The sequence below is a fragment of the Platichthys flesus genome, chromosome 19, assembly GCF_949316205.1.
Source record: "Platichthys flesus chromosome 19, fPlaFle2.1, whole genome shotgun sequence".
NCBI lineage: Eukaryota > Metazoa > Chordata > Actinopteri > Pleuronectiformes > Pleuronectidae > Platichthys > Platichthys flesus.
This window is the reverse complement of record NC_084963.1, coordinates 2,245,020-2,266,008: the sequence shown is the minus strand read 5'-3', so window position 1 is coordinate 2,266,008 and position 20,989 is coordinate 2,245,020. Positions and strand designations below refer to the sequence as shown.

General features: G+C 45.8%; 3 protein-coding genes across 3 annotated transcripts; 2 read left to right on the top strand and 1 right to left on the bottom strand.

Moving 5' to 3' along the window:
- Positions 1–434: 434 nt before the first annotated feature.
- On the bottom strand, positions 435–4,008 carry ccnb1 (cyclin B1). Its single transcript, XM_062413617.1, has 9 exons — positions 3,903–4,008; positions 3,543–3,668; positions 2,770–2,904; positions 2,495–2,683; positions 2,259–2,417; positions 1,934–2,170; positions 1,706–1,846; positions 1,234–1,344; positions 435–1,130 (listed from the first exon to the last, which is right to left on the bottom strand). The coding sequence occupies exons 1-9, from the start codon at positions 3,921–3,923 to the stop codon at positions 1,026–1,028; spliced, it is 1,224 nt and encodes a 407-aa protein (XP_062269601.1). The 5' UTR covers positions 3,924–4,008; the 3' UTR covers positions 435–1,025.
- Positions 4,009–5,501: 1,493 nt separating this feature from the next.
- Positions 5,502–11,301, top strand: LOC133974945 (AN1-type zinc finger protein 5-like). Its single transcript, XM_062412770.1, has 6 exons — positions 5,502–5,725; positions 8,379–8,563; positions 8,701–8,845; positions 8,945–9,048; positions 9,475–9,603; positions 9,741–11,301. Exons 2-6 carry the CDS (start codon positions 8,407–8,409, stop codon positions 9,887–9,889), a joined length of 684 nt encoding a protein of 227 aa, XP_062268754.1. The 5' UTR covers positions 5,502–5,725; positions 8,379–8,406; the 3' UTR covers positions 9,890–11,301.
- Positions 11,302–13,750: 2,449 nt separating this feature from the next.
- Positions 13,751–20,542, top strand: tmc2a (transmembrane channel-like 2a). Its single transcript, XM_062413157.1, has 19 exons — positions 13,751–13,787; positions 14,006–14,048; positions 14,170–14,589; positions 14,778–14,933; positions 15,331–15,421; positions 15,504–15,585; positions 15,672–15,778; positions 16,003–16,101; positions 16,341–16,483; positions 16,735–16,882; positions 16,998–17,186; positions 17,298–17,477; positions 17,749–17,907; positions 18,049–18,177; positions 18,432–18,499; positions 18,955–19,320; positions 19,522–19,600; positions 19,862–20,003; positions 20,083–20,542. Exons 1-19 carry the CDS (start codon positions 13,751–13,753, stop codon positions 20,280–20,282), a joined length of 2,838 nt encoding a protein of 945 aa, XP_062269141.1. The 3' UTR covers positions 20,283–20,542.
- Positions 20,543–20,989: the final 447 nt, after the last annotated feature.

Below are 20,989 nucleotides of genomic sequence, written 5' to 3'. Positions count from 1 at the left end.
TGACACTAAAGATTGCCAAATGAGTATTGCTGGTGGTTTCAACATCACGCTGCAGGAAGAGGCTACAAATTCTTAAAAAAAAAAACAAGATATGCGCTACTGAAGCACATTTAAGACCTAGTAGTTTATCGTATTGAAGACTTTAAAGTCCAAAACTCTAACCCTGTTAGAGGCGATAACAAATTTTGATTAACAAGGAATAAAGGCTATTTTGCTGAGTTACTAAAAAGTAACTCAGTCAAATCAAAATTGAATGCACAACAGGACAGAAGCCACTTGTTAACTCAGTTAAGTCATGAGTTTCACCTAATGGTTGTCCCAGTTCAACCTAAACATCTGAAGCTAAAGTTTACACATTGACCATCAAGGCCCAGCTACTCTGGTGGTGCACCACCTCCTAGTGGTGAACCATACACATGACAAGGCAGCAAGAGTCTGGTCAGAGCCATTTAATAGATGCTTTTAAGAAAAACACATTTAGTAAAATCATTTAAAAAGTATTGCTGTACATATTACATACTGTCACACATTAAGAACATAACATTAAAAAAAGATTAGGACTGGGCCACGACTGCCCCGGGATCCTTCCACGGCCGACCTCTGACAGCACGCCACACGTTTCAGATCAAACAGGAAGTGACATGTTGGAATAAGACTGCTGGAGGTGGAGCTAAGTGACAGTCTGAGTGCAGATGTGTCAGGATTGACTCATGCCACATTAAAGCTTTCAGCAAACAGAGTAGTGCATTAATGAGTCACGTCTTGAACAGACATGGTGAAACTAGTGAATTGTAGCATTACAGCGGTCACTGGTTGACTGAGGCTCACGGGGCGTAAATCATGAATCCAAAAAAAAAAAACATGTGGCGTGCTTTGTAAGAGTCGGCCGGAGATCACGTGAAATCCGATTGTTAAAACAGGCAAACCGCCAACAGGGTCCTCTGCGTGCTGATCCTTCAGACACGCTAAAAAAATGCTTAAGTTACAAATGTACAAGTCGGCAGAAGGTGCCAGAAGCAGCCGCCTCACTGTGGGAGCCGCTTGGCGAACTCTTTCACGACAGAAGACTTCAGCTGTGGGATGTTGGCGATCCTCATCTGCTTCGAAGTGGAGTACTTGCTCTTGATGGCCTGAAGGGAAACAGAGCGAGGGTCAGAAATGTAGAAGCAAGAGTCAAAGTTTAACTTTTCAGTCCATGAGCCGAGGACACGTCCGGCTGGAGGAGCCACTAACCATGTGCTTGGTCTGCCCGTCGTTCACCTTCATAACATTCTTGGCAATGTGCGCCATGACAGGAATCAAACTCTCTGCTGTGTAGTCCATGTAGTGCTGCAGCGTCACATCCTGAGGAGACACAACATGGGCGAGAGTCAGGGAAGGTTCAACATCAAAAAGTAAAGAGTCTAAAGTACAGGGAGCTCAACACACTTCAAATGTTTTGTGGACCCAAAATATTAAAGTTTCAAAACATTGAGCTACAGCCTGGTTCACTGTTTGTCACCAAGAAACATTCCCCAAGAAACATTCCCATTGTTGTTTAGCAATATTCAGTTACACCAAAATGTGTTTAATGCATTAAACACTGAAGGGATTCTGTAGTTTTACTTTGATTAGTTATTGTTTAAGTTGAATTTGGTGCTGTTTCAAATTCCTTTATTTCTACCCTAGCTTAGAGATCTAGCTGAGCATGGAAGTAGACGCTCACCCATTCGCCAGCATCCAGGATCTGGAGGGTGAGAGCGAAAGCAGCACTGGCCAACAGGGAAGGCGGGAAGTGAGCCATCTCATAGTCGACCATGGTGAGCTCCAGGAGGTATTTAGCCAGCGTGTGCTGCTCGGCGGTCACCTGAGGGACGACAGACAAGTCAGTGGTTACAGAAAAATCCACTAATGTGTTGTTGATTTAGTTTATTTTGGACCGAGCTGCAGATACCTCATAAATCTTTGAGGCCCTCCTGAGGAACTGCAGGGGAAGAGGGCGGCCGAGCTGGAACTTGAGCTGCCGCAGGATGGTCATCTCCATGTCTCGGATCTGGAGCGTGGTGTAGGCCCGGTCGGTCACGTAGGCGAAGTCGGAGATCTCTGGGGGGTACATCTCCTCGTACTTGGAAGCGAGGAACATGGAGGTCACACCGACCAGCTGCAGCTGCTTCTTGGGGACTGGGTGGTCCTGCAGGAGATGGGTTTACACGTTTAGTAAAAACAGACCAACATTTCCTGCTGTGCAGAGGGAAGCAGTGTGAAGGTTCCCTCCTCACCTGAAGAAAGCGATCAATGATTCCCACGGTCATGTACATGGTTTCCTGCAGCAGACGGAACTTCAGGCTGACCTGCACCAGCCAGTCAATGAGAATGGCTCGCATGTTACCGGTGACCTCATGGCCCTCCAGGTAATGGTGCCTGACGTCCTGCTCCACCTGAGGAGACAAGACTCTGGGTTAGAACCAAAGCAGAGCTGCAGAGTCACATGGAGTTTGATCTGGACGTTTCTTACCTCCAGGATGCGCAGGTACTTGTAGATGTCTTTGACGTATTCGCTGCAGAGCATCGGGTTCTCGTAGTCGTCTGCGTCCACGTCCCTGACGGCCGTCTCCAGCATGACGTCTGAGAACGCCTGGATGAGGTCACCAGGCTCACAGCCAGATGTCTCCATGGGACAGGGGGACGCTGGTTCAGGGAGAACCTGCACGGTGGTAACAGGGGATCAAACATCACACCCCACCCAGCAGTCGTTTGGGTCTTAATGGTAAAGAGGCTCTGGGCACTCACCTGCACCTCTGGCACTTCCAGAACCTCTGGCTTAACGGGAACAACATTTTTTGGTGCTTTTGCTTTTTCAACCACTGGTGCAGCTTTTTCCACTTTAACCACTCTGGTCTTCTTGACCGCTTCGGTCTTCACAGTCTAGAAATGAGGGAGAGATTGTTTTAATCAGGGGAGAAATGTGGCACCGCAACTCTGCCACAGCAAAACACAAACTACATTAAACTCCAGCTCAGACTAAAGGATTGTTTACTCTTCAACGTAGTGAAATGTTCAACTTGGTGCAGCTCTGTTGGTTTTACAGGCACCGCTCTGCCTTGAGGGAAATTAACTGCTTCTAGCTAACAGTCATTTACACTGAGACAAAAACCCTGGCTGGTTCTGTGGAATGCTCGCAAGTGTTAAAATTGCCAATATCCTATTGTTAACAACTTGAATAGAATTGACTCCATGTTATGAGCTGAAATGACAGTGGGTGATTTTTAAAGGTGGTGGCCCTCTATGCATAGGCAGATTCCTTTTGTTCCACCATTTTAGGTCTTGAGTGAAGCTGCTGACCTCAAACACAACATGACTGCTTCACATGCAACAGCTTGAAGAGCACTTAGAAATACATGAAGATACATTAGATATAAGGTTTTAGGGCGTTAGCATTGTTGTGCTGCAGATTTAAGTCGAGACTTTACGTTAGAAACTCTGCAGCTGCTTCATTTGACGGATTATATGAACCCACAGACATTAGTTATAAAATGTTATGGAACTTGAAATCGCGTGCTCACCTTCCTCTGCACCTCTTTCACTGCGACGTTCCCGATCTCACCGAGAGCCGCCCGGGGCTTGAGTGTGGGCCCGGTCACCGAGCAGGTCTTCCCGGGGAGCTCGGTCCTGGCGGAGGCCAAACGATTCTGCACAGAAACACCGGAAGAGACGAGTTACAAGGGAATTGACACGTTAACAGGATTTAGTTAAAGTTGTATCACTGAGGAGAACCGGAGGAGCAGAGTCCACCGAGACAAACGAGACGATTTAAACTTCAATATATAAAACTTCACAGCCACGTTTCTTCTGAATGTTTCAGCGAAGTTCAGGAGGAAGTTACAAAGAGGAGAAACATTATAAATAACATTTAAATTACTTACTCTGGTAACACGGAGAGCCATTTTCAAGATGTGTGTTCGTTCGTTCAAAGATGGAGACTCGTTGTGGGGAAGGATGCGGTTTCCTTTCGAAATGCACAGCCCTGGTTTAAATCCTCGCTCTCTGGAAGCTGATTGGCTGAGCGCAGATTACAGCCGGCCTCTGATTGGTCCAGCGCACCTGCTTCAAATGCGTTCCTCGGGCAACGACTGCTCGTGGGAAATTCTAACTTCCTTTTCCGGTTTAGACGATTTCGTTGTTTTTTTTAAACTCTAATACTAAAAAAATAATACTGATAATAATAATAATGATTCTGGGGGCATATTTAATTTATTTTTTATTTTTTATTGTAAATGTCATTTTAACACGTGCTTAAGTTGCTTCTACTAGGTTCTCTTATGAACATATTTTTTTATTTATTTATTAAATAGTTATCGATATATATCATGTGTTTGTTTGTGTGTGTGTGTGTTTGTAGGCATAGGGCTGATTTAACTTAATATATGTTTATGTTGATAAAAAGTATATTTTCTATATATATTTAAAAAATATATATCAATATTGCTGTCCATGGTGTCGTTGCCGGTTCACTGAATTCATATAAATACTATAGACAGGAGAATAATACCTTCTTTAAAAGTAGTAGGCAAGTATCTGTGTGTTGTTTACAGCTTTGTTTCTCATTTGTCTAGTATATGCACTGTTTAGTCACTGTTTATGGAAGTTCATAACGCATAACAAATATTTTTAAGTTGAAGAAATAACAATACGTCTATTTTAAATGTTCTTATGGATGTTAGTAAACTGTGGAGAATAGCTGTGCGATCCAGTCATAAGTAAAACACTTGGTCCCAAAGTCCACTTTGGAGAGTAAATAAATCTGTAACTGGTTTATATGCGATTGGAAATGTGTGAGTCTCTCTTTGCTGTCTTGTAAAACAAAAACACTGAATACATTTATTCAGCCTAGAGAGAATAAATATTAATGTAGAGTTTGTCTGATCCTCTGAGGTATTTCCATCTACCTTGGTGCAGTTGTCGTCAATAAACTTCTACATGAGCAGTGACATCTCTGTACATCAATGTTATCATGAAGTTATTCACCATCTTATGCAGAATTTAAGGAAAAGGTTAAACATTTTTAAATTGTTCCTTTGATTTATCACAGTTTACTCAGATACAGTATCAGGCCCACTGTAGCTGATACTGGGAATACAGTCCAAGGTCGTGCATATGGATCTGTTTCAGGTGGAGCTTTTCATGATTCATATTGAGTCAGAGAGCTGTCAAACTAACTTATAAACTTTCATAAACCAGTATATATACACATCTCATTGCATACATCTTGCCCTCAGACGGGGGGGGGGGGGGGGCAGTGTGACACCAGAGGCAGCTAACTTTCTACACAGTGGCATCCAAGGCAGCTGCCACAACACATCAGTGGCACTTTGTGTAGTTGTTGTCCCGAAGTGCCTCCTCGATCTCCGATCTGCCGCTGTCTCGTGGGGAGTTTGCCCTTCTTGCGGTCCGGCTCGGTTCTCCTGGTTCCTGGTTCCTCCGCGCATGCGTACAGATGTCGTGTGGGCCCGGAGCATGCGCAGTGGGTCGCATAGAGTCTCTCCGGATGTGGAGGATGTTTCCTCAACAGTCTCCAGCTCCTCGTCAGAGGACGTTTGTGAAAACATCCAGCGGAGCCCGTGTGGCCTGAAGAGGCAGAAACAGACCCACCTAGACGGCCCTAGTGAGTCCGATCCGCCCGGTCCACACGGAACCCTCCTCGGAACCAAGTGAGGAGGACAACAGCTCGTTTCTCTGCGGCAGGAAGGTGAGTTCACTGGCTCTACGGAGACATCGGCAGCTAGCACAAGTTTCCGGAGTGAGAAGTTAAACCTGGAACGATCTTTAAGTCGCTTTTTAGTTTAATATTTTATTACAGAACTAGAAATGAATCCAATAAATGATCCATTGAGTCAACACGTGTCGCTGAAAACTTTTCTCGACCGTCTGCGAGGCTGTAAATCAAGAAGCACAACAGCTAGCTGAGTTAGCTCTAACTTAAATCCATTACAACTTTAGGAAATGAATAAAGAAGACGATCAGCACTTTACTACTTTAATCCTCAAACACCGACAGCTGTAAACAAGCTCGTGTTGTTTGTTCAGTAGTGGCTAAGTCAACACTTTAGCATCAGCAGCCATTAGCACGTAGTCGCTGTGATTAACGCGTTTTATCTCCGGATTGAATCGTGGTGAAGCTGGTTTGTTGTAAGTTAACGTCAACTTGAGTGATGTGCTCGTGACTGAAGGAGAAACAAAGAGCAGACAAAGCAGGAGGCGACAGTTTTTGTGCTGAAGCTAACACCTGTTAGCATGCTACCATTAGCAGGGATCACGAGAATCTGCTCGCTTGTTGTGGGGGGGCTAACAGTCGTTAGCATGCGAGCTATTGATCCAAACCACCCGTTGAATTGAAAGTTAAGATGTCTGTCTGTTTGGTAGAAAACACTTTAATAACTTTTGTTTTAATGTCCGCGCTACCCGGACTCGTGTTGGAGTTAATTTGTTTGAGGAAGCGCCGCTAGCTGTCGCCATTAGCCTGCTAGCATGACTCAGTGGATTTGTGGGAGTGACACGGCTGTGGCCCAGTGTTTTCCAGGAAGCTGCAGATTATCACCGCAGCGGCGATGCAGGAGACGGGGGGGACTTTACAGATCTAAACCGGAAGTGAAGTTATTGTTTAAGTGGCCTCGGGGGGGTGTTAGCATGCTACAGGTTCACACGACGTGATGGCAGCAGGGAGCGAGTTCGATCTCGATCTACAGGTGTTGTGTTGACTTATCACACAATCTGCTCGCTCCACGTACACCGTGGGACGTTTCAGCCTTCGCCATGACGAGGATAACAAACACGTGCAGGATCCCAACCCCCGACCCCCTGCAGCGCCTCCTATAAATAGACGTGTTTACTGCCGGGCTGTGTTGAGGTAACTCGTGAGATCAGTGTCACATTGCTCCCCTGTGACAGAGCCACCACCACGCACACATCCACGTGAAGCTGCAGCCTGTGGAGCCTCTGCAGCTCCACTGGAGCCACGACTCATGTGACAGCGTCTCAAGACCTGCAATCTGGTGCCAGTGCAGCTTGTGTTGTTACTTATTGTACCTGTGTGTGTTATTTTAAGTTTAGGCCGGGGACATCAGATGGAAATTAACCTGTTGACGTGACCCTGGTTTGATTGCTGCCATTTTGCTGTTGATTTTATGAGCATGGTCCAAGTCAAACAAACAAATACATGAAATGAAAAGTTACTATAAACAACATCTGTCCCTGTGCATGATATCTGCACAACTTCAGTCTTAAATACAGCTTGTCCCAAACAGAGGGGTCATTATTTTATTTTTCAAAACACAGACACAACCATGTTACCTTGAATCAAGGGAGTTAATAATACTTAAATCCAATAATACTAAGAATATCTTTACTAGTTAAGTTCCCTTTGATGTACCTTGTGTTTTGGAGGGACAATAAATCGCCTTGAATCTTGAAATCGGTCGGTTCGACTTCTTATTGTGAAAGGAGAAGTTAAATAATGGGGGAAAGCTGTTCACAAGGAGGCTCAACGACCTGTGAGTGTGATAAAGGGTTGATATCGGTCAGTGTTAACCGATAGCTGGGTCGCGCTCTAATGTTGTGTGAAGCAGCCGCAAAATCCAAAATGCATCTGTCAACGGCTCAGTGATTATGAGTTGTCACTAAAGCTGTTTATTCATCAGCAGGTAGTGATATTGTGTGTCGTGAGCGTGTTGAGTGGAGTCCGGCTGTGATTTGTAGTCAAGCAGAAATATTACAGTCCCGGGTGAAATTACACTTCTGTGTGGTGACGGCACCGAGTGATACTTGCCTCAGGACCCAGTGATGATATCAAATCATTTCAACCGATGCTCAACTATCATTTAGAGTCTTTTTTATGAAGTATTGATTCTGATGTGAGCTGTGAACTAACAGGTGTTTGTGGTTTTCGTCATTTCTTTGCAGCATCAATATTTTCTGACTCAGTACTTGGATGTTGACACCTGTGTTGTGTTTAGTCACTATCACAGTACTGGTGATCCAGATGATGTATAGTAACCTTATCAATGCCGTTTAAAGGGATAGTTCACCGAAAAATTAATGAATGATGGAAATTCACTAATCATCTACTCACCACTGCAGATGGGGGGGGGGGGGTGAAGTGTTAATGGATGCATTTTTCAGTTTTTGGTGAATTATCCCTTAATAATGACCACCTGGACCATCATCCACCTGGATCATCATCACCTGGTCCCCCCCCCCCCCCCCCCCCACCACCACTGGTGTTTTGACGATGATGCATATTTGAGCCGGATCTCTTGTTGCAAAGTCAAAGTCTGATTTACTTCCTGTGGTTGTGTCAACACAAACATTAATCATTGCAGCGTGCATGTTTGTTTGTGTCTCCAGGTCAGCTCACTAGGCGGCACACATCACTATGGCCCAGGAGACCAATCAGAGCCCGGTTCCTAGCCTCTGTGCCAATGGCTGTGGTTTCTTTGGCAACCCCAGGACAAATGGCATGTGCTCTGTGTGCCACAAGGAACACCTGTCCAGACAGAACAATGGAGGACTCAGTTCTTTGAGTTCTATGGGTAAGACCTGCTGTGTCTGTCCGGTTGTTTTCTAGTTTCCATGGCCACGTAGGAGACGGGTCGTGACCTCTGTCGGCAGCTGCACTGCCTCCGTCCCCGTGTCTGACTGTAACATGCGGTGAAATCTCCTCCCTCAGGCAGCAGCAGTGGCTCAGCTGAGGCGTCGGCCATCCAGAGGTTAGAGGCCACCTTGAACAATGCTGCAGCCGCCGCGGTCGCTGCAGCAGAGGAGGCGGCCAAGGCCGCTGCCGCTGCAGAGGCTGTCGCCGCCGAGGCGCTCAGGTGAGAGGAGAGCTGGATGCATAATCATTATTGTAATTAAATTAATTTATTTTCCTCTTTAATAGATATTTTGGGTTTAATTCTGTGAATCCTTCACAGTGGGGCTTCGTCGGCCCTGTCCATGACCCAGCAGATGACGGAGATGAGTCTCTCCTGTGAGGAGAGAGGAGCCTCAGGGAGCAGGACAGAGCTCGCAGAGCCAGGTTGGTGCCAAATGTTGATGACAGACATTAATGTGACATTTAATTGAAAACTGTGTCAAACAGGAAAATAAAACCCTCCTGTTTAGCTTTTGTTTTCACTGTCAATAAAAATGTATACTGAGACCCCTTTTACTTATATATCGCTGACTGTGACTTGGCCATTGGACACAAAGTTGTAAATGTGAGTAGGACAACTTCTTGGAATCATTGCATTTAAAGCACCTGGACAGATATTGTTTTACCACACGTGACCGAAACCAAACATTTCCGTCAGATTATTTCATGTATAACTTGAAGAACCTCTGTCTTCCAGTATTTCAATCTATAACTGCTTCATCTGCTCTTTTACTCACATATACAAGGAAGCTTCTCTGTTCACAACAGACCGATTTCCCTGAGTCTTGTGTGTTTCTTGTGTGTCTCCAGTGGTGAGTCAACCCACAGTCTCATCCTCCAGCCCGTCCACTGCTGGCAGTGACGAGTCTGAAACCCCAGAGTCCAAGAAACCCCAGAAGAAACGCTGCTTCATGTGCCGTAAAAAGATCGGCCTCACAGGTGAGTCACCGATAAATGATTTTATTGTCATTGCCACTAACCCCAGCTTCAGTATGTCTGGGTCTAGTGATTGTTTGGCAGTTGTGTGTTTGTGTGTGTGTGTCCTTGTTATTGATTGGACTCTTGTGGCGTTTCAGGTTTCGATTGCCGCTGTGGGAATCTGTTTTGTGGAATTCACCGTTACTCCGACAAGCACAACTGCCCGTACGACTACAAAGCCGAAGCTGCCGCCAAGATCCGCAAAGAGAACCCCGTGTGCGTCGCTGACAAGATCCAGAGAATATGAGGAGGCTTCTCAGTTTGACTTTGAATACTGGGAGTGGATCGGATTTAAAAAAACAAAAAAGACTTGAGCCCAAACCTTCTCCCTGAAGGATCCGTTCTTTTTTTCTTTTCTGGCTTGTAACACATTCAGGACATATCCCCCCCCCGTGCATGGAAGTTCACGTGTAATTTCAGCTTTGTTGTTGTCGGGGTGTGTGAGTCTAACAGTTTTGAAGAGTTGTATTGAACAAGCAGATATTGTGTGTGAGGAATCGGTGTGGGTGGGAGTTTCGATATTGTGAGAAGTGACCGAGCGAGACTGCTGAAGAAAACCGTTGTTTCCCTTTAGAGAAGCTCTGGTGATGTGTGTCCGGTCCGTGGTGATCGGGCTGCGATCACGTGACCTCGGCCCAGGAAGCGTCCGGACACATCCAGGCTTCTGATTGGCCTGTTGACTGTTACTGCCGCCGGCTGATTGGACCAGCTCGGCCGCTGCGCTTGCTCTCTGCTGGCTTGAGTAGCAAAATGGACATTTGCCTCTTTCTCGCTGGTTGTTTCTTCTTTTTCTTGGAGCCTCCACTTGAGGTCAGAGCTAAACGCTCCTGACTTGGTGGGACTTTGCGTCCTGGTAAGATATTATCCAAGTGAAAAACGCCTCTCTGTGCTGCCGGACTCCCGTCCTGTCCGACTCGCCTGTGACTACAAAAATAAAGCGAGACTCTGTGGCTAGTGCTTCTCTTCTTCCCTTCTGCAGGATCATGACGTAGTGTGGCAGTGAAATCCTTCTTCTCCCACCGTTACTGGACTGAATGCTGTGATTTGCTCAAGGGGGGGGGGCAAACATTCAGATTTTTGCTTTTTAAAAACCATCCACTGAAGTCACATAACCAAACCTGTCCAGCGTTGTTTTATTTTCTCCTTTTTGTTTTGTTGTTATCCAGAAAAGTGATTTGTATGCTGTGTGTTGTTGTCTGACAAGTAGTCTAAACTTTTAATTTTTTAATTTTTGCCTTTGGAAATGTTTAGCTCCACTAATCTTTTCATTTTTAATTTACTTCACTATTGAATGTTTATCAGTTTTTAATGTGAGCTGACAGATTCACCACATGGGGAGTGTTGGCCTGCTGTGTGCCGTGTGTCAAACACAAGAAGTGTGTGTTTGTGGGAGTAGATGTCGTCGGCTGGTGTGTGAGTATCGTATGAAGCCGAGTGGTTGTGTGTCGCGGTGACTTGTGAACGACCTGTGGACTTAGGTTATTAATAATTTACCGTTTCTGATGATTTTTTGGTTTGGCTGCTTCGTGTGTGTTGTTTATTTTTATCCTTTAGTTATGCAAGTTTGTACAAACATCTTTATTTATATACTGCAGTGCGCATAATCTTCCATTAGTACAGAATAAATTGTATGATGTAAATAAATTATGTTGAAAAGTGCACGATCCAGACTCTTGATTTGAAGTTTAACCTCTGTTCTGTGGAGCTCTGCTCATGTAAAGCTTCTAATCACTGTCTCTCAGCAAAAGTGTGTATCCATTTCAGTTTATTAAAAAGATGCATAAAATGTGTTTTCCTGGAAGTCGACACGTCCTGCTGCTGTCTGTCAACCTCCATGTGCCTCGTGCATCTGGAGGGAAACAGGATCTGCTGCAGCGAGCGTGGCCTCTGGTCAGTTCTGACACCTGCCACATGAGGGGTGCACGCTTAAACTGGAACACACACACACATAGTTAACTCATTGATCAACACGATAAGCACACGGTGTCAGGAACGCAGCTTTCAGCCCCTCCATGAAGATCTGTAGAAGTTGGACACCAGTAGAGCTCTGAAGATGCTCTGTGGACTCTGATCTTCTCCCTCCTCCCACAGGGTGACTAAGAGAACGACTGTTTCCTTCTGAGTCTGATTCATCCTCGCTCATAACATGTCTGTAGTTGTGTGATTTGAATCTAAAGATAGATTTCATCCCTTAAGGTTGAGTCAGGGGGTCAGTGAAGTGGGATTCACCCTCTGGGGACCATGAATGTGTCAGAATGCGTGACACTAAAGACGTTTCAGTGAATCACACAGAGGCTGATGGACCAACAGGCTGAGAACTATCTTATCTCTTTCTGATCCATCTATTGGTTTGAGTGGTGAGGTTAAATAAAGACCCTGTGATCATCTGACTGTCTCTTCAAAGCAGGAGAGAGTGTGTGGGGTGAACTTCTCCAGAATGTGACCTCACACAAACATTGTGGAGAAGATGTGCAACACTGAATAAAATGTCTTTGTCACAACGGTTTGATGACGTCAATGTTTTTTTAATTATTTGGTTTCTGCCCCTAAATCCAAATTGATGCCACGTGTTCAACAGACACTTAGTTTTTTGTTTGTAAGAAAAAAACAGATATCACATAAAAATACTCAGATGCTTTTTGTGTAGTTGTGTTATTACAGAGAATTTTCCATTTCAACATTTGTGTTGCAGAAGAACCACTAGGGGGCATAATGTCCACATACAGTCACAAGTAACAAATGAAACTGGTTAAGACAAACAAAATAAAATTCAATACCAAATGTGAACCTCTGTGTTCTCAATTCTATTTTGGCTGAGATCTGGATAACGGGGCAGAGCCAGGAATCTTTTTTACTTTCTATAATATCGTGAGATAGGACGTTTTAGAGGAGTAATATCTATGAACGTGTGTAAAAACAAAAACAAGGGGAAACAGAGAGACTCCACCCCCCCCCCCCCCACAGCAACCACTCCTTACACAAAATTAAAAGAGGGGGGGTGTGATCCACATCTCACCTGAACCGACAGGTGTGTAATAGAATCATTGAAAAATGAGCTGTACTCTCATTATTTAATGAGGAGCTTCTCTGCACAGTGTCCAGTTCTGCACACACACACACACACACACACACACACACAAACACACACAAACACACACAGGGAGCAGGTGTCAGTCTGGGCTTCAGGCTGCTGACTCACCTTCCTGCAATAATTCTACCGTTCACCTCCAAAACCAACAGAACATAAAAGATCCCATTAAATTCTGCAGCCTCTAGATCGTGACAGGGTATTTACTGCTCGCCTAATGAGGCCTGCATACAGAAACCTGAACCTTCATTAAATCTTAAGGCCGTCTGGTCTTCTCCTGCATGTGTGAGTGTGTGAGTGTGTGTGTGTGTGTGTCGTCTCCAATGACCACACCAGTGAGAGTGTTTCAGCGTTGGAGGTAAAGTGGTTCTTTGCTCATTTAGGAAAAACAAAGCAGAGTCTCACTGGAGAGTCAGCTGGACCCTGACATGAACCTCTGGTGAGCTCCAGATCATCAGGGTCATATTAAGATCTCCCCTCTCCTGCAGGATTCCACACGACTCTCTGCTCGACCATCCTCCGTGGAATCCCCTCTGCTCTCCACGATGTAACTTAGTGCAGCTTGCAAACAGCCCCAGTAGAGAGTGGGTCACATGCAGCAGCTGTCGTCATCGTGACGGCTCCGTCAGATACCTGAGTTGGACGCTGGCGGGCGGCCGAGCCAGAGGAGAGCCAGAGGAGAGCCAGAGGAGAGCCAGAGGAGAGCCAGAGGAGAGCCAGAGGAGAACCAGAGGAGAACCAGAGGAGAACCAGAGGAGAGCCAGAGGAGAACCAGAGGAGAACCAGAGGAGAGCCAGAGGAGAACCAGAGGAGAACCAGAGGAGAACCAGAGGAGAGCCAGAGGAGAGCCAGAGGAGAGCCAGAGGAGAGCCAGAGGAGAACCAGAGGAGAGCCAGAGGAGAACCAGAGGAGAGCCAGAGGAGAGCCAGAGGAGAGCCAGAGGAGAACCAGAGGAGAACCAGAGGTAGACGGATCCAACACTGCACAGGACACAGGATCTTTTATCATCCTCTTGACATCATGCCTAGAAAAAGTGAGGTGGTTCAAATGGACGACGGTGAGTTCAACATCGAAAGTTTGTTTTATTTTGTGTTATAATTTAATTCTATGAATTTGTGTGTTGGAAAAATTGACATTTTACGATACACATTATTACCTCCACCGAGAATGTAAATGTTATCATCTCTGTCGAATTAGTTAATTGAGACAGAAACAATGGAAACGTTGAGATTCTGTTCAGTGTTTGATTTCCTTGTTTTGTTCGTGGTCCTGCAGTCGGGATCGAGGTGGAGGCAGATTTGAGTGACAGTGACGGTGAGTGGATCAATCGTGAAATCATTTTTTACAATCCTGACTTATGTCATCGGATTACAATGTAGTGCTCTGTGTGTTTGATTCTGTGTCGAAGCAGACGGCGCCCCCCAGAGGAGAGGGAACAGAAGGCCGGCGGCCGGAAGAGGAGGTGCAAAGGGAAGAGGCCGAGGCAAAAAACCTGCCAGCGAGGACGAAGAAGACGAGGAGGAAGATGAAGCTCCCCAGGGCCGCAGAGGTGCCAACAGGAAGAAGCCCGCCAAGAAACGTGGCGGCAAGGCCGCCGATGATGAAGACGAGAGCGAGGACGAAGCTCCCAAGAGGAAACGAGGAGGAGCAGCCAATAAGAAAAGAGGAGGCAAAGCTCAGGACAGCGATGAGGAGGATAGTGATGATGGGAAAGGAAAGAAGGGAAAGAAGGGAGGAGGGAAGAAAGGAGGGAAGGAGGAGGAGAGTAAGGGTAAGAAGGGGGACGCCAAAGGGAAGGACAAGGGAAAGGACAAAGGGAAAGACAAGGAGGACGACAAGGACAAGAAGAAGAAGAAGAAGAAAAAGGACGACAGGTAGGAGATTAAAGTGTTGGAAGATTTCAGTTTCAGTCAGTTCAGTTTAATCAACAATGTATTATTACCAATAATCATTTAACATATGAATCCTCCCAGAGAAGCATCTTAACTCAGAAACCTCCTCCTGCTAACCTTCTCCCTCCATCCACCCTCCATCTCTCCTCCTCCAGTTCATCCTCCTCCAACTCCGACTCCGACGAGGAGGAGGAGTCCATGTCAGAGGGCGAGATGGGCCGACTGATGGAGGAGGTGGAGGAGAAAAAGAAACTGATCACCACCATCAGGAACAAGCCGTGGAGGATGAAGCGGCGCCTCACGCACCTCAGGTAATCTCCTGCTCTGAATTTTACATGAGGAAGATGTGACGCAGCTTCTTCTCTGAGCTTCACGTGGGAAACCTCCAAGTCAGACTTCTGGTCAGAGCCTGAGCGATGTGAACGTTTAAGGTTCGATGCCGATACTAGAGAGTAAAAAATATATATCAGGCCAAATATAAGATATCTTAATTTGAAATAAAATTGAATAAAAGGTAAAACACAACTAAATATATAGAAATTTATTTAATAAATAACATTTAAACATAGATGCATATATTTTCTGCATTATTTAATCTGTAAAAGTGTAAAAACATGAACACAAATACTGATTTGTCTCTTATCAGTCGACCTCTGCATCTGACCGTGAGTGGAGAAGTAAAAGAATTGAGAGTTTGTCTCTTCACAGGGAGGCTCAACAGTTTGTGGATAAGTTTGAAGGCGCTCTGGGGAAAGGAAAAGGGAGGAAGTGGTACGCCTACAAAGTGATGATGACGAAGGTGAAGAACAAGCTTTTCTCTTGCGTCTGTTTCTGTCTTCGTTTGTTCAAATTTAACTTCTGTCTCGTCTTTTAAATCTCAGAAATGGATCAAGTTCCAAAGGGATTTTGAGAATTTCCGGACGGCCTGTATCCCCTGGGAGAGGAAGATCAAGGACGTGGAAAGTAAGAGCAGCAGCTTGTTAACCAGAGGGACAGTGACAGCTTGGGGACGCACGCTGAGTCCAAAACTGTCCTCTCAATGTCCTCAGGTCACTTCGGGTCCTCGGTGGCGTCTTACTTCATCTTCCTGCGCTGGATGTACGGCATGAACCTCGTCCTGTTCGGCTTCACCTTCGGCCTGGTGGTCATCCCCGAGGTGAAGTGATGAGCTTCTAAAAACTGCCTTCAAATCTTTGATAAAAAAGTAATAAAGAAGTAAAGGTTCAATATGAATATAAGGAAATATAGAAACAAGAGCATCATAAATGTAAATAAATATAAAAAATACAATGTAAACGAAATGCATAAACAGGATTGCAAAGAGAAGAAGTTGAAATATGAGACTAATAACTTGACATATTTATATATTTTCCCTTGCAGGTTCTGATGGGACTTCCCTATGGTTCGATTCCCAGGAAGACTGTTCCCAAAGCAGAGCAGCCGACCGCTCAGGACTACTCTGTCCTCATGGACTTCAATGTGGGTTTGATAAATGAGATGACGAAGATGCACCCCCCCCCCCCCCCCCGTTTAGCAATTAAAACGAATATGGAATCCTTTCATATTCCAAACATCTGTGCAACAGAAGCTTTCTGCCTTCCAACCAGTGTTGTGAGATTTAAACCCTTTTCTAAAAGCCTCCTCACTAACATGGCAGTGAATCCACGTTACACAAACCGACCCCGATGAGAAACAAACACAATCCCTTCTCTTCTCAGGGCTACTGCAAATACTCGGTCCTGTTCTACGGATTCTACAACGACCAGAGGACCATCGGCTTGTTGAAGTTCCGGCTGCCTCTGTCCTACCTCATGGTCGGGATCGGCAGCTTCGGCTACAGCCTGATGGTCGTGATCCGCACGTGAGTCCTCAAAAGAAACTGAACCTAAACTCAAACCGCCTCCTTCACCTGTCCCTGAGCTGTGTTATTAATAATGTTGTAGAAGTTGTCATCATTTTAATTGCTTGTATTTTTTATTTGATTTAATTTCATATAGTTTCTTGAATGCACCGGATTAAAATAACTTAAAGATATATAAACTGTGAATGTGTGTTTGGATCTCAGTCCGTCCACGTGTCCATATGTGGACGTTATGTATATTTATTTTCCAGAATGGCGAAGAACGCTGACGTGGGGGGGGGCGACGGGGAGGAAGGAGAGTTCACATTTGCCTGGAAGATGTTCACCAGCTGGGATTACCTCATCGGCAACGCAGAGACCGCCGACAACAAGTACGCCTCCATCACCACCAGCTTCAAGGTAACCCCCGCAACCAGTTTAACTACACACAAACATATGCAACAATACACAGGAACTTTATTTTCAGAAGTTCCGTGCAGTGACAGATTTGAATTTCCCTGCTGATTGTGAACAGGAGTCGATAGTGGACGAGCAGGAGAACCAGAAGGACGAGAACATTCACCTGCGGAGGTTCCTCAGGGTCATGGCGAACTTCATGATCCTCTGCAGCCTCGGCGGCAGCGGCTACCTCATCTACTTCGTGGTGAAGAGGTCTCAGGAGTTCGCAAACAGGACCGACCTCAGCTGGTACGAGAAGAACGAGGTAATGACGGTGACAGGGGAACTACCGATGATGACTGAGAATGAACTTATAGTTATTATCTGCTGCTACATCGTGTTCTCATAACCTGAGTGTGTTCCTGTCTTGGTGCAGTTGGAGCTCATCATGTCTCTGCTGGGTCTGGTGTGTCCTCCTCTGTTTGAGACCATCGCTGAGCTGGAGGACTACCACCCTCGAATCGCCCTCAAGTGGCAGCTGGGACGCATCTTCGCCCTCTTCCTGGGAAACCTCTACACCTTCCTGTTCGCCCTGTTCGACGAGGTCAACAACAAGGTGTGATTCCACCGTGTGAGATCAAATCATCGTGAAGCTCCACGGGCAGTCGATGGTGTGTTGATCGGACCGGTCCTCGGTTGATTAACGTGGTCATCGGCTGTTTGGTTGAGTTGAAGCATGATATGAAACGTAAACACTGGATTCGCCAGATTGCTTAAATTTGCCCTGGATGTTCTCAGGAGATCCTCCCACGGATGATTCCCAATATCTAAGTTAACTTTTAATATTCCCTTCCAAATGACCCGTTTGGCTTCTTGTGCCTCTGCAGCTGGCACAAGAGGACTCCATAAGGAACGCCTCCCTCTGGGCCATGAAGGAATACTACGCCAACATGACCCGTCTGATCAACGACTCCAGCATCACTCCTCCGCCCATGGACCCGGGCGACGTCATCCGAGGACCCTGCTGGGAAACTGCCGTCGGCATTGTAATGAAAATAAAAAGTCTTGAAGATAAAACAGAAAGAACCAGTTGAATTGCCGAATGTAAAAACAGAAATTCCCGTTACAGTTAGTGACAGACTTATTATTAAAGGCAAACTCATCTCTCTGCTGTCGGTGGTTTCCAGGAGTTTGTGAAGCTGACGGTGTCGGACATCCAGGTGACCTACCTGACCATTCTGATCGGAGACTTCGCCAGAGCCGTCATCGTCCGCTTCCTGAACTACTGCTGGTGCTGGGACCTGGAGGCGGGATTTGTGAGTTTCTTAAATTAAAGCCGACGGCTCTGTGAAGTTTTCCAACAGACAAAATATCTTATCTTTTGTTTTCTCTTCCCATTTCCACTTGTTTTTAATATAGTACAGTTTTCATTTAAGGATAATATCACTAAACCAATGCCTCCTATAGGGACAAGTTATTTAACTGTTATAATAATGATAATAATATATAAATGCAAAACCTTATCTTTGTTGTTCGTAAAGTTTTATTTAATTCACTGTCTCTCTTTCAGCCGTCGTATGGAGAGTTCGACATCAGTGGAAATGTTCTCGGATTAGTTTTCAACCAAGGGATGATCTGGTACAAACTTTACTTTATATAACCAACAAGCTCACCAGTGTGATCAGGGGGTATAGTGTGTGTGTGTGTGTGTGTGTGTGTGTGTGTGTGTGTCAGTGTGAGTCAACAGGTATGGGTGTGTGTTGCTGTCTGTATCTGGTATCACTGAGAGAATAGATGATATCCAGTGAAGGACTCCGGTTGCCTCGGAGCCGCTCTGCATTATGAACAGCATTTGGAATAAGACTGAGTATCACCAATTAAATGTAACATGAAGTTGTGTCACATCATTCCACCTTCAACTTGTTATGTGTGTTATGAATATTTTTAAAACCTACATGACAGACAAGAGGAAAGAAAAAACTGACAAATTCTCCTTTAACTAATCATTAGATTTGCAGTTTTACACACACTTTTTACAGTGTTCAAGCAAAAGTAAAGTTTGAGTATCAACAGACTTGAGTCCCTGCTTTCAGGATGGGGGCGTTCTACGCTCCCGGGCTGGTCGGCATCAACGTGCTCCGCCTCCTCAGCTCCATGTACTACCAGTGCTGGGCCGTGATGGCGACCAACGTGCCCCACGAGAGAGTCTTCAAGGCCTCCAAGTCCAACAACTTCTACATGGGCCTGCTGCTCCTCATCCTCTTCCTCAGTCTGCTGCCGGTGGTCTACACCATCATGACCCTGCCGCCCTCGTTCGACTGCGGCCCCTTCAGCGGGAAGCCGAAGATGTTCGATGTGATCATGGAGACCATCGACCTGGACCTGCCCGCCTTCCTGGGGACGCTCTTCAGCTACGCAGCCAACCCGGGCCTCATCATCCCGGCTGTGCTACTCATGGTGTGAGTGTGGAGGAGACACAAACCATAAAATGCACACACACACAACATAGACTGTAAATAAAGATGGACAACACGTATTCAAAACTACTTCAAATGAAAATAAGTCCATGTCCCATCTGCCAACATGGAGGAGGCAGGACTTAGATCTTGATAGTTTCTCTTTTGGGAGCTGTCATGAACCGTCTCATCTCTCCTGCACAGACTGGCCATCTACTACCTGAACTCCGTGTCTGAGGCCTACATGAACTCCAACATGGAGCTGAAGAAGAAGATGCAGATGGTAAACACACTGTTGACACATGGAGAGTAGATTTTGTGTTTCAGTGTCCAGAGTCTATGGAATCAAATCGATAAACGACATCATATATGAGCTCTGTGTCAATCTCTCCATGAAAATAGTCACAATCACTCAGGCCTGGCTTGTTGGTTTTGTTGAAAACAACAACGATATAGAACATCACCATCTCTGTGTATATATTTAACATGTTTGTCTTCCTCTTCTCCTCGTCTCCCTCCCTCTCTCTCTCCTTTCTCCGTCCAGGCTCGGGACGAGGAGAAGAACCGGAGGAACAACACCGACAGCACCAATCAGGTCATGAAAGACCTGGAGGACCTGCTGCCCAGCGGCTCCCTGGCCGCCCTGGCTCCTCCACCAGAGCCTGGTCAGAAACCTGAGACACAGAGTGCCTGTGAATCTGAAATGACTCCGAGCTGGTTCCCTCCGTGCTCAGAACCCTCACATGTTGTTCTGCGTCTCAACAGAAAAACCCCCGGAGCTGGAAGCAAGGCCGACCAGGACGAAGCCCGGTAGAGGAGTCAACCTGCAGAAAGACGTGACTCTGGCATCGCCCAACCCCAACGCCCAGAGGCCGGTGAGTCGGCCTCCGGGGCCCAGAGGAGCAGGGCCGGGGCCGGGTCCAGGTCCGGGCCGGGGTCGCGGCAGAGGGGCCCCCCCGAGATAACAAGCTGGGGAAACCCACGGCCTCTGCAGAATGTAGTCACCCCAAAAACTGTTTCTGTTTCGAGTTTCAGGAAAACGTGTTGGAGGACGACCCCCCCAACATGTCTGTTTGATGGACGGTAGAGACACAGTTTGTCTCATTTAGCTTTGTTTATGTTTGTTAATGTCCACGCTCACGAAACCAAAAGTCAATGTTCAAACTCATCATATTTTCATCCTGTTCTCTTGTGATGATTTGGCCTCATTATCTCACCGGCCTCTCGGTTTGTTCCTGTTTTGTATGCAAACACAGTTTTTTAACTTTTCTCTCGTGTTGACATTGTGATTTAAGATTCTGTCTTTGCAGTAAAGTTTTAAATCTTTCCACCCGTGTCTGTGTGTGTTGGTTTGTTTGCAAAAAACCTCTTTACTTCCTCTCTTAAACCCACTCGTCTTCAAATGCACCTCATTTTGATATTTATCAGACGTGTTCGACCCATAAAAAGCTAAATTCAACAGTAAAGTGTTTAAAACTTAAAAAGCCCAAGAGAAGAATGAGGAGCATCAGGCTCAGTCATGTAATTGTGCAAAAACCAACAATGTGTCATGTCAAATCTGAATTTCTGTGAGTTTACTTCACCACAGCTTTTCAAATCACAAGCCACAGTCGCCCTTTATCTCATCCGACAAGTTTTGCTGTGTTTCTGAGAGAATAACAGGTTGTTTGGC